The 12,669-nt window shown below is 42.2% G+C and overlaps 1 protein-coding gene and 1 long non-coding RNA gene across 2 annotated transcripts; one reads left to right on the forward strand and one right to left on the reverse strand.

The window, feature by feature from the left end:
- Positions 1-1,088: 1,088 nt before the first annotated feature.
- Positions 1,089-2,067, reverse strand: LOC144714798 (chlorophyll a-b binding protein 40, chloroplastic-like). The gene has a single exon (XM_078589584.1). It carries the CDS (start codon positions 1,991-1,993, stop codon positions 1,193-1,195), a length of 801 nt encoding a protein of 266 aa, XP_078445710.1. The 5' UTR covers positions 1,994-2,067; the 3' UTR covers positions 1,089-1,192.
- Positions 2,068-9,899: 7,832 nt separating this feature from the next.
- LOC144715088 (uncharacterized) lies at positions 9,900-11,461 on the forward strand. The gene is made up of 3 exons (XR_013584517.1): positions 9,900-10,853; positions 10,934-11,006; positions 11,106-11,461. It is a non-coding gene; the product is annotated as an uncharacterized LOC144715088 (long non-coding RNA).
- Positions 11,462-12,669: the final 1,208 nt, after the last annotated feature.

Raw genomic sequence — 12,669 nt, forward strand, 5'->3', positions numbered from 1 at the left:
AAGTATCAAGATCCTCTCTCGCCCCGCCTTCCTCTGCCGGCGGCAAAGAAAACCCCTCGATCAAGAGTGAGAAACATTTGCCAAATCAAGACACAAACTACACCCGATACAGAACATAATATTATAGTCTACTTTATTTCGAATTATTTTTGTTACCGTGGCAGCCGTAGAACTCTCTTGGGGGATCTGAATTACAGAGTTTCGCCGCTGGTGCCGCGGTGAGAACTTGGATGCAAAGAAGGAATGGGTGACATTGTTGCATAGGGACCAGGTGAGGTCTGATCCGTCACCCGTCGTCTATGCTACCCCCGGCATGTAATCCGAACGAAAGAGCTTTTGTTTTTTTCCTTCTTCGTCTTCCTTCTAAGAGCTTCAGATCTGTGTGGTTCGTCGGAGTGGCTGAAGATGGGATTTTTTTCTTATCTCCCACAATGAGTACGGCCCTGCTTTCTCCCTCTTCCCTCTCTACCGAAGCGAGCATTGCGAGCGGACCCCACTAGTGTTCTTAATTCCTTTCCTAGTGTTATATGTTTCCGATATCTATATATTTAGATTATAATACTGAAAGGGCAAAATTTATAAATACCCTAGCTCAACCCCATCACTGTGCAGCCGTTAGCCTTAAATCAGTAATAATTTGGTTCATATCCTTAAACTGAAACACCTGATCTCGCTGGTGTCTGAATGCACAATGAGATACGTTACACAATTAGTAGTGGCAACTGTAACGTCGCAGGCTGAATAGGCACTTAAACATCAGTGTATTGATCAGTTTACTTCCGAGACAACGTAAATTCACCCGTCAAGATGGTTTAAGAGCTTAAAAAAGTTTTGATCGAATTTTATATTGATAAAGAATGAAGTCTGGTTGTTTCCATTAATACTTTTCTTTGTGTTTCGGACATAAATAATTCCACAGCCGCGAATAAGCTATTTTTTATTTCAACACAAAATCAAATGTTTACTCACTCAGAAAATGATTCGAGCCAGCATTCTTCAGCAATGAGCTTAATAAATTTTTGCAGCCGTCTAAAATCAGCCGGCTCCAGCCGCTGCTCATCGGCCTTCCAAGGTTGAAAAGAAACTCGGACGGTGAACGGATGGAATCAAATCTTCACGGCGATAATTTACAACACCGGAACAAGTACGCTTCGAATAAAAATTTCGATAAAAGACCAGAGGCTCGAAGAGCTTAGTTCCCGGGAGCGAAGTTGGTTGCGTAGGCCCAGGCGTTGTTGTTGACGGGGTCGGAGAGGTGGTCGGCCAGGTTCTCCAGGGGACCCTTGCCGGTGACAATGGCCTGCACGAAGAAGCCGAACATGGAGAACATGGCCAGGCGGCCGTTCTTGATCTCCTTCACCTTCAGCTCCGCGAAGGCCTCGGGGTCCTCGGCCAGGTTCAGCGGGTCGAAGCTGCCGCCGGGGTAGAGTGGGTCGACCACCTCGCCGAGAGGACCCCCGGCGACGCGGTAGCCCTCGACGGCGCCCATGAGGACGACCTGCGTGGCCCAGATGGCGAGGATACTCTGAGCGTGCACCAGGCTGGGGTTGCCGAGGTAGTCCAGTCCGCCCTCGCTGAAGATCTGCGACCCGGCCTTGAACCAGACCGCCTCGCCGAACTTGACGCCGTTGCGGGCGAGCAGCTCGGGGAAGACGCAGCCCAGCGCGCCGAGCATGGCCCAGCGGGCGTGGATCACCTCCAGCTCGCGGTTCTTGGCGAAGGTCTCGGGGTCGGCCGAGAGCCCGGCCGTGTCCCAGCCGTAGTCGCCGGGGAACTCGCCGGTGAGGTACGAGGGGGCCTCGCCGGAGAAGGGGCCGAGGTACTTGACCCGGTCGGGGCCGTACCAGGCGCTGCCGGAGGAGACGGGCTTGGGCTTGGCTGCCGTCTTCCTCATGGAGATCCGGCCCTCGCCGAAGACCTCGGAGCCGGCGGGGGAGACCTTGACCGCCTTACCGGCCATGGAGGGGGAGGAGAGGGCCATGGTGGCTGCCATCGTCTTCTGGAGAGAGGAAGTCGATTACTCGTTAGACGTTGGCAGGAGGCTGGACTTCGCTTGAGAATATGGAAGGCCAGGAGTCTACGTTTTAAATGTTTCGGGAGTCGCCTTGGGGGGATATTGAGTTATCCAGTATCGTCTACGTTCGCCCTATTGGTCTAGCCCTGTATCGGCTAGATACTTGATAGCATCCTGCCCAGCCACAAGTTCAGATATTCACGGTTGGATTTCAGCCCGTTCGATTGGATTTCTTCAAATTTCTATGCGGGCCAGACTTGAGTGGGATTGCCTGCTGTCGCTATGGATTCTTAATGCAAAAAATTGCTTAAAGAATCTAGGTTAGTCCACGTACTGGGAAAAGGACTTCAGCTATTTTTGTACCGGATGTTGTGTAGACTCTAAAGCTGGAAAGATGGTTGCGAAGCCATAAGCTTGCGCTTCATATGTTCTTTACAATTGAAGAGACGATTTTATATTTTTCAGGGTTCGGGAAATTCTTAGGCGACAGTCTTCATGGTTTAACGCCTATTTACGAATTTGTTTCAGAGCGAGCATGAGATCATGACCTTTATTTTCCTCAGTCAACGAAGTTTATCAATTCTTAGGTTATACCATTATGAGATCATGCATTGAAATCGCCGGGTCATGCTTTAATATTATCCACATGCGCCAATTTCATTGTTTCGTATTATGATAGACTCAACTCATTTATTTCTGTGAATTTTAATCAATCGAATAAGTTTCGTACTCTCGTAAGTTTCTTCCATCTCTACATCGTTACTATCCCATTCATGAATATACTTAGTAAGTCTTCTTTGAAAAGTCATTAGATGCTCGAGTCCAGCATATTATATAACTACTTGTCTTTAGAAACAAAAGTCTACAAGAATTACCGAGCATAAAAATGGAACTACCCTGTGTTACTACGAAACGGATATTTAAACAAAACGCTTGAGTGATTTTTAATTGAGTGAAGTTTCTTGGAAGACCCCGGTATCCTTTTGTTTCCTTTGATCACGTACCATCTACAAGCTCATACATTAAGTTCACTGGCTCATGTCCTGGTATTATCCTTAGTTACCTTATTTCATTGTTATGCATCAAGATAGGCGCGGCCGACAGCTGACTTATTTATGTAATATTGTTAAATCAAACTTATTTTCGTACTTTCGTCAGCCCCTTCCATTTCAATATTTCTGGTGTCCTATTCATGAAAGTAAAGCGAGATTTATTTATTTAGATGGTTCTTGGATGCTCAAATTCAGAAGAGTAAATAATTTCCTGTCTTCAGAAACAAAACAATACAGTAAAGACACGACAATTCGCCCAGCTTATCCCCCCAAAAGACGATACTATCTATTGAGCACCCGGTTCTGAAATGCAGACCGTGAAAGCGTATGAACGCCAATTTATGAGCCTGCGCATGGATTTACTTTCCAATTCAAGGAATGCATTCAATTCTTTAAGGTTTAGAAGACGGTCCCCATGGTTTAATCCTTACTAATGATCTATAAGCTCACACGGTGAAATCGCTAGCTCATCTTTTCCAAGCCTTGTTTAATGATGGAGACCGGTTGGAGTGTAAGGGACATTTTAAACTCATTTATTATTTTCCTTCTATGACTTTCTTCCAAAAAAATCACACCGGAAAGGCTATAAACACCTCTCTGTTGTGGACAGCTGTGAATTTTGATTAGTGAACCTTTCTTCGTTATGGTTGCCGCCTGTCGCCCCCATGCCTGCCTGTAGCCGGCTTGTGTCTACCCAGCGCATCGCTCCCTTGTAGTGAGCATGTCGCCCCACCACCACCTGCATGCTACTTGTCTGTGGCAAGCGCGTTGCCCCACATCCACCTGTCATCAACAGATCTCTGATTTATTTCTGTACAACTGATTAAATCAAAATCATCTTCGACCTTTTGTCAGCCATCTCAATATTACTAGCATCCCAGTCATAAGAAATAATTTGTAATGTTAAGACGATCCATGGTTCTTGACCGTGAAGAGAAGAGGAGAGAATGAGAGAGAGAGAGAGAAGAAGATTCAGACACAGGCAAGACACAATGTGTTAGATCTTTTTTTAATCCGCAAGATTTACATTAATCGTTGGTTCGTATTTATATTGTATATGATTATGGTTATAACGTATAGACTTAGTTTGTTATAATCGTAGCCGTTAATAACAAGGTATAACGGCTAGTTTATAACCAGTAAGAGCCGTTGGATCTTGGCGATAAATGTGAGGCCTATCTATGTGTATTCCTATCTACGTGTAATCCTATCTATCTGTATTCCTATCTATGTGTAATCCTATCTATGTGTATTCCTATCTATATTTAATCCTATACTGTGTTTGAACTTATATTGAATGCTATATCTAATTCTCTAATGAGTATACGGGGTACATGTCCATTTATTACTAACTACTCTTTATTAAAGTCCCTATTGGTCCACGTAATAGTGACTCTGATTCTGTGGACCCCGTTTTGCTGATGTGGCGATGGCGAGTAGAACTCCTTATCATGTAACACTTTCGATACAAATAGATTTTAGGATCCAAAAGATTAAATAACTTAGTGACATTACGATTAAAATTGTAGATGAAAGGCAAGACAACAGACCCTCTGATATCTCACTATATTCTCCCCAAAACTGGGCTACCATATCCTGGTCTCTATGTCTAGACCTAGAGCTGGCGGACGGATGACGATTTCGTCATCTGTCATTTTAATTTTTTTCATCCGTATTCGTTCATAGAGATTGACAGATCATGAAAACTACGGACGACTGACGGAGACGACGGATGACTATATCGGTTGACAAAAATATTAATGTATATTGTTTACCTTAATTTTTACATAACAATGTGTCAAATTTTTTAACCTTCATTTTTCTTTGTGTGAAACTTATTACAGAACGTAAAAATGTGTCTGATTCTATATTGGTAACCTTTCTTGTTTTCAACTTAATATTTTGACGTTGAGAGAAGTGATTGCATGGCTTTATTTTTTAATTAAAAAAAAACAAAGTTGTGCGATATTTTTTTTCCCTTATGTCACATGAGAGTTAGAGTTTGGATTTTTTTCTTTATTTTCATCATGGTTTTTTTGTTTGTTAATGATAATATTCCACCTCAAATATTGGTTGAGAAGGTTAAATCTTTGGCTGTATTGGCCAAAAAATCTCTAACGGCATGAAAGGACATTAAACAGGTAGGTAAAAGACCGCTGACCTCATTTTTTTGTCATGTTCCATAGACTACAGCAGTGGAAAGTACTTGACGTGGTGTATATGTTTGTTTTGCACCAAATTAATAGCCCACGTTTTTAGTTCCATCTTAAAACTGAGTCAGGTTAATAAAAATTACACAGTTGAAACAGTTTTATTTTATCGACTTTAAAAATAGAGTTTAAACATATTTCATTTTTTGTTCAATTAACCATTTTTCTGTTTCTTCGCTGCCGTGATTGACGATCTTAAAGAATAAATAATTCATGGAAGGATATTGTTTGTTTTTCGTGTTATGATCCAGGAAATTGATGGGAAGTTAAGTAACACAAAATGACTGCAATACATAGGGATATTGAGGCATTGATTGTTCTTTGTAAATTAGAGTAAACGACCAACAGTTTATCTTGTCTAGCAGCGAAGGAAAGAGACATGGAGAAGTTGACGGAGAAAATTCATTCCTTGGAAGATTTGTGTATGAGATATTCAGAAGATTTGCTTCATAAGGATCTCGAGCTATGTGTGATGGAGTATGAGTTGAAAGAGAAGACTGAAGAGTCTAAGCTCAAGTCTGCTTGTGCGATTTGTGTAATCAGAATGTTCGCCGCAATGAAGGAAAAGGTTATATTATTGGCAGTTGAGGGGAAGATGAGAGAAGAAGTCATGCGAGAGCTGGAAGCTCATAACAGCATCTTAGAGAGAAGTCGAGACGACAAGATTTGAAGAGTCTAAGATTTAAACAGTAATGCAAGATTGATGAATGTGGAATGATAAACTATTTTGAAGGAACACGAAGAAAAGTCAGAAAAATGAGAGGGGGGGATGTTTTTCGTTTCCCGTAACCAAAACGTCCGTTTCGTTCCGTTTATGTCAATAGATGAATGACAGAACAGAAGAATGACGGAAACCTGCAAAGGGCGGAACGGTGACGAATGACAAAAATGACAAATTTTCATGAGAAATGGATATCAGAATGCAATTCCGTTCCGATACATTCCGTCTGTTAAATTTAGTTGTTCATTTCAGTCCACCAGCTCTATCTAGACCTGAAATTCAGATCGTGGAGACGTCCTAAGCTTGAAATATTAACCTTGAGTGCAATAAATACAAATAAATCTTATATTTTTCCCTGCCCACAGCCCAAATTGTGTGCAGATCCCATTTCTTGCGGACATCAATAGTTCAAATTCACTCCCACAGTACCCAAATTGTAGAATTGTCAATTAATGCAACTCCACATCATCTTTGCCTTAACAATTATAAACATTACGATCATGCTTGTTCATTAGCAACCCTTTTGAGATTATGACTATAGCTTTCCTCTTTGGCTACCAACGATTATCCAGTGCGCATTAAGTTGTGGCATTCTAAAGTCTTATAGTCGGGCACATAAAGTAATAGGTGGAGAAGCAGAAAATAAAATAGAAGAGGAAAATCGGATGGTAACAGTAGAAGAGGAAAATTGAGTGGGAAAATTCCGAGAGAATGAGAAAAATTATTGGTTTAAAATGTGTATTGGAAGAGAGACTAAATAAACCTTGAGTTAGATATCAGAGGATTGGAAATAGTGCAAAATAAAAGCTGAAGTAATAGAGATTGGGATATGGGCACTGTAAATTGGATCATTTTTGGCAATTGAAGAAGACATTGGGATAAATGGAAATATTTCGAAGTAAAGAATGAGAGGAGAACGAGAGAATAAGAGTGAGGCTGTTCGGAAACAATTTGGCTCGCAAATTGATATTGAAAAATAAACAAGGTAAAGATGTAGAGGATTAATTGCCGCGATCTAGGAATAGAGTTTTTAAGTTTCATACAGAAAGAGCCAAACACCTGAAGCGAGTGAGCTTGATTCATGGTAAAGGAATAAATACATATTTAAATGAAGTGATTAGTATAGAAAGCCCAAAAAAAGTGCTCTGTCTCCAATTAAATTTCTAGAACAACCCAATCTTGAAAGAAAATGAATCAGACATTAATTGGGTGAAATTTGATGCGAGAGAACCATCCAAGTGATGCTTTGGTGATCCAAAGATGAAGATATATTAAGTAAGCTTCTGGATAGGTGAAATATCGTCCGTGCCACCCGCCATCATCGTCGACCGCTAGGTGAAATTATGCTCAATTTTATCGTGTTCTGATTTCTGTCGTTCCCTCCGCGTATTCCTGTTTACATTTTTCTCTGCTCCATCCAATCATGTCCTCGTATTCATGTACGTCATTTTATCCGCGTTTGTGTCTTTGTCGTCATGGGGAGGGGTCATTAGTTGTTTGGAACCCCTCCCTTTTCTTTTTCCCCTTTCTTTTTTATGCTTAATTCCTCTTTATTGTGTAATGGGGGCCCATTATATAAGGGCCCCCCTTAATGGAAAATTATCCCCTTTTATGTTGACCTTCCTTAGGGCCCAATTTGACCTCCCTTTATAAGGGAAGAGAGGGCGCTCTAAGGAAGGCAGACCAGGAAGAATTTTGAGCAAATGTTTTTTTATTCTATCTTGGTCTGGCCCCTCGTTCATAGAGAACAAAGAGGGGGAGAAGAAGAGGAGCATGGAGGAGAAAGATTGCTGAAGAATTGGGGGAAATTTTGTTTAGAGGAAGTTGCGATCTGGCCCTCAACGTGGCCGTTGCCTTTCCCGAGCATCCCCCATCACAGCAGGAACTCACCGATCGATTCACATGTCAACGGCCTTCGGCAATCTCAGCGCGCATGGAGGTGAATGGCTGAAGCTCGGAGGGGGAGTTTCGGCAAGGAAAGAGTGCTGAAAAACATCCGGTCGAGGTCAACCCTCGGCGATCAATTCAATGGCAGCGATTCTCCCGGCAATTTAGAAGCCCGGGGGGTCCAATTTTGGGCGAAGTTGCTCCCCTGGCAGTGATTTCAACAGCCGTTCGGCCCTTCACCTTCCCGCCTGATCTGAATCGCTTGATACCGATCACGAAAATTGGCAATTCCCTGTTGCTAACTGTGGGAAAGAGCAGCCCTCCCTCCGCCCACCTGACCGAAGAGATCTGTTCTCCCCTAGCGTGGACAAGAATTCACTGCCGGGTGAGAACGATCGGTCGTCTAGGGGAGCGTCGTCAAGGCTATTGGGGATCTGCCAGATCTACGGCAACATTCGGCGCCTACTGCCCATCCTGGCGTGTACGGGTCGACGCCCTGAGTACCATTCCGTGCTGACTTCCTCGAGAAGGAACCCGCCCAGGACAGTCGAGCAAATGACGCTCTCCGACTCCTCTCCACTGCAACCCACTCTCGACTGCCACCATCGACGAGGACCTTTACTACGAGGACCAATGATGTTCCTCTCTCCGCCGCTTGTTGTTTTACCTTTTGCAGTGTACTTTCTTCTTGATTCCACCACGCTCGGGCTAGATACGTGAGAGTTGAAGGAATTGAGAGAAAGCTACAAACGCAAGTGAGCGTCTTACTGGTATAGACGAGTCCGTCCATTACGTGCGAGCCCTACGGATTGATTCCGTTCGGCCGTAGATGTCTTCGTTCCTCCGACGAGGATCGAGAGGCCATCGTCGCCGTCACCCAATGACCCCTTCAGAGCACAGAGCTCGGCATCTCCTTCGAGTCGGAGCCTGCACGTACGACACGTAGGACGCATTCATTCTGCGCATTGTAGTTACATCTACTTATTTGGGTTTATCCATCTGTCGAATGACAATGATGTCGACATCCAACACCCCTATCTAGATACCAAGCCATCGTCCTTGGTACCGACCGGACGACATTTTCGACGACGTCCGGCATCATTCTGCCTTTACTAATCATCTTCCTCTTAAAATGTTTTGAGTAACAAAAATGTTGTAGAAGATATTCTCGTTTTACACAAATCTAAAAGTTATTACCATATTATTTATATTTTTATCAAATCTATAGAGGACAAACAAACTTGAAAACTAGGTCACAAATAATATAATATATATTCAAATATAGACATTTTCTAATTAGTTGGATTATTAGATTTAAATGAGGATAGGATATGACGCTATTAGAAAGATAGTTAAACTATTCATAGACTGTCGTGTACTATTCCTTTCTTTGTCTGATGGACAAACCTTAAAGTGGATTATATGAGTTTCTCACTTTATTAGAACCTACACTACTATTGTTCATGTTCTACTATTGTGATTGACATGATCCATTTTCAATTTGCACAAAGGATGATAAAACAGAATTGTCATGGACCTTAAAAACAAATGAAAACATGAAGACAGAATCACCTTTGTATGGATCAAATCTGTGATTTCTCACTTCGTCAGCTTAGACATGTTGAGTTGTTCAAGTGTCCAGCCTCGAGATGTATCCTCCTAATCCTTGAAATATCAAATATCCTCCTCCATTTTGATTAGCCTCATTACTGATTCACCATCTTTGTTTCACCATTATGATCACATATGATGGAGGACCATCCTGTCGATCAAGCCCCGCCCGTCGTCAACCACGTCGTGGAGCTCGAGACGATGTGAAGAATCTATAGTTCCATTATCAGGTTTGAGAAGCGGAGTTGTCGTCTCGCTTCATGTTGTGTGTCTTTATGTAATTTTCTTTTCTCGTTGTTGTTGGATTGTCAGGAGGCCCCTCCTGCATGAGTGCCGGCCTCCTGCATGCATTTTTTTTTATAGTTTTTATTTTAGTGCCATATTTAGGGGGAGTAAATCCATGTTGGACTTCTTCTCCCCCTAAAGAGACCTTTTAAGGGGATGCCCAATAGGCTTTCCCCTTAAAAGGGGTCCCAATTGGGCCACCCACAACTGCCACTTCCCTTCTATAAGAGGGGTAGGAGTGGACGTGGGAGCAGTCAAGCGTGTTGTTGTTTGAATATCCAGATCTGTTAGTTTAATTTGCAATCACAGTTTTTTTTTTGGAGAGAGCGTCGTATGTGTTGAAGGTCTTCAGATCTCCTCATGGTAATTCGGATTTCTCGTTGTATATCTGAGATGATGTTTTGAAGAAAATCATGGAGGAATCCGGTCAATTTCATGGCTTCTTCCAACCCTGATTCCTGGTGAATTCTTCTTCCGATCTAAAAGCCATCAGATTGGTTGAAGAGAACTCAACGGAGCTTGCTGCTACATTCGGGATTCCTACGGTTGCCCTTGGAGTGAATTCCTCGGGTGCTCTTGTTCATCAGAGGTTGAAGAACATCGTGGACAGTTGTCAAATTCTCGTGGCAGGATGCCCCTTTCTTGATCATTGAATTCCACTCGCATTTCCCGCTCCTTCGGCGGTCAAGAACCCGCGGCTAGATCATCTTCGTTACCCACGTTCCTTGCTATCATTGGAGATTTTTTGGAACTCCCCAATCGGATTAGAAGACCAAGTGCGACCATTGCCTGCCAGAATCAATCCTCGGCGATTACCTCATCTGTTGATCAAATCGGATTAAAAAAAAACTGCTGCTTTTGCTGACCCGGACAAGTGACATCGTGACTATCTCCGAGCAATGTTGCTTTCGCCTCCAATACCTCACCCATTTAATGCTATTCCGACCATACCGGACTCTATACAATCACTCTCTCTCTCTTTGTGGAACCGCCGTCGTCCTAACCTTCGGCAACGTTGTGACTACAGAAACGATACCGTCACTGGTCATGAGCTGCCACCGTTGCCGCCAGAGGTCAGCGATATGGCTAATCCTTGGGCATTATCATCAAATTGCTTTATCTTCAACTAATGACATCTTCTGATTGACGGAAGATCACAGTGCTAAATTCTTCATCAAGGCTGCTACGACCATTATTCACCACTACGTTCGGAACTCGTCCATCAGGTTTTGTCCTTCTCCCTCCATTTCTTTTACAGCAATATTACCTTCGTCAGTGCTGACCTCTAATTGCTCATCGCCCCTTGTGATTATACACGTGTTTAGGAATAGCCGCCATTTTCGTGATACAGTTTATCTTTGTCGGTGTTGGACTGGTGTCGCTATCGGTGACAGTGTGGACGCTCACGGACGTCGAACGTCCCCTACATTGTCGGCCTCGATCCGAACGACCAGGTCACTAGGAACCTGCTAGTGTCATAACCCATCAGGTGTCGACTAATTGCTTATGTCCCGGATCAACCCACGATCGACGTACTTTCTCGTTAATTTTTCTCTTAATTACACGCAGCATTTCACTTCATCATATTGTGTTTAGTGTTCGACATTCTGTGGTGTAACACGAACCGGACAATCCCGGCCGTCATGTTACATCAACATCTAGAGGGGCGGGTGCCCAAGGGGAGAAGGGACAATAAGGGTGTGTACCTAAAGAACTCTTTATTGGGTGAAGTTCATAGTTGATTAGATTTTTTATAAAAGCCTAAACTTAATTATATGTTAAACATCAAATTACTTATTTTGTGTGCCCTCTAGGCCCATGTATTAGTTAATGACTCCAATGGAGCAATAACTTTTATTGATCAACCTTATTAATTATCTATATCAACATATAGAGTAATTAATTAATGAATGATCTAGTTAACCCCATCTAAAGATTGATTGTTGGATTTGCCGGGTGCTTAACTACACCTCATTCCCTAAAAGATAAAATGATTTTATGAACTCTTTCATGGAACCTAGTATCATCTATTCGTATGTACATATAATCCCTCATTCACATGACACTCCTAGGATAACTTATGGTATGGTAAATGGTCAGTTCAGTCATCTGACTTACTACAGATCCGTTGGGAAATCACAAGGGAACTCTTCTATGATATTCCAATACCTTGTGCAAGGATTTCTTTGCATCATGTTCCTTGAAATGTCTTATCTTATTCCAAGCATGGGCGATGACATCTTGAACACTCAATCTCCATCATTAACTTCTAACTGAATCCAAGCTAAGATGGTTCGATACTCCATGATTAAGAATTGAAAGGTCATGTCAAAATGTAACTGTATATCCACAATACGTTTGTGGTATCTCAGGTCTAAGGGCCACTTACGCAACCATGATATCAATCAACCAAATTGATAGTCAGATATAATATCATTTAGGGACTCATACATATCAATTTACTTAACTCTTTACCCTAAACATCACTCATTAAATGTCCTTCATATCTCCACACTAATGTCTGTGAGATTGGCTATAGTCATGATATGAGTGGGACTAGATAGTGATATTGAATCAATAAATTTTGAAGTTCTTCCCGAATATCATTTGAATAGGAATATTTAGAACACATTTATAAGTTCAAAAATACGTGTTTATGAGTCGTTATTTTAAGGGTTTTCTGAACTTAATCAATACAATTTATTTATCCCTTAGTACTCGAGTAAGGGGTCGAACCCTAGGGAGGCTGTGGCGACGTTCAAGTTCTATCTACGTAGGTCTAAGAACTCTTACTTGGAATGATGACATATTTTTATCCAAGTGAACATAATGTTTGTAAATTATATTTCAAATCACAGATACTAATTTCTAAATTTTTTATCAATGAGA

This window comes from Wolffia australiana, chromosome 18, assembly GCF_029677425.1.
Source record: "Wolffia australiana isolate 7733 chromosome 18, ASM2967742v1".
NCBI classification, from domain to species: domain Eukaryota; kingdom Viridiplantae; phylum Streptophyta; class Magnoliopsida; order Alismatales; family Araceae; genus Wolffia; species Wolffia australiana.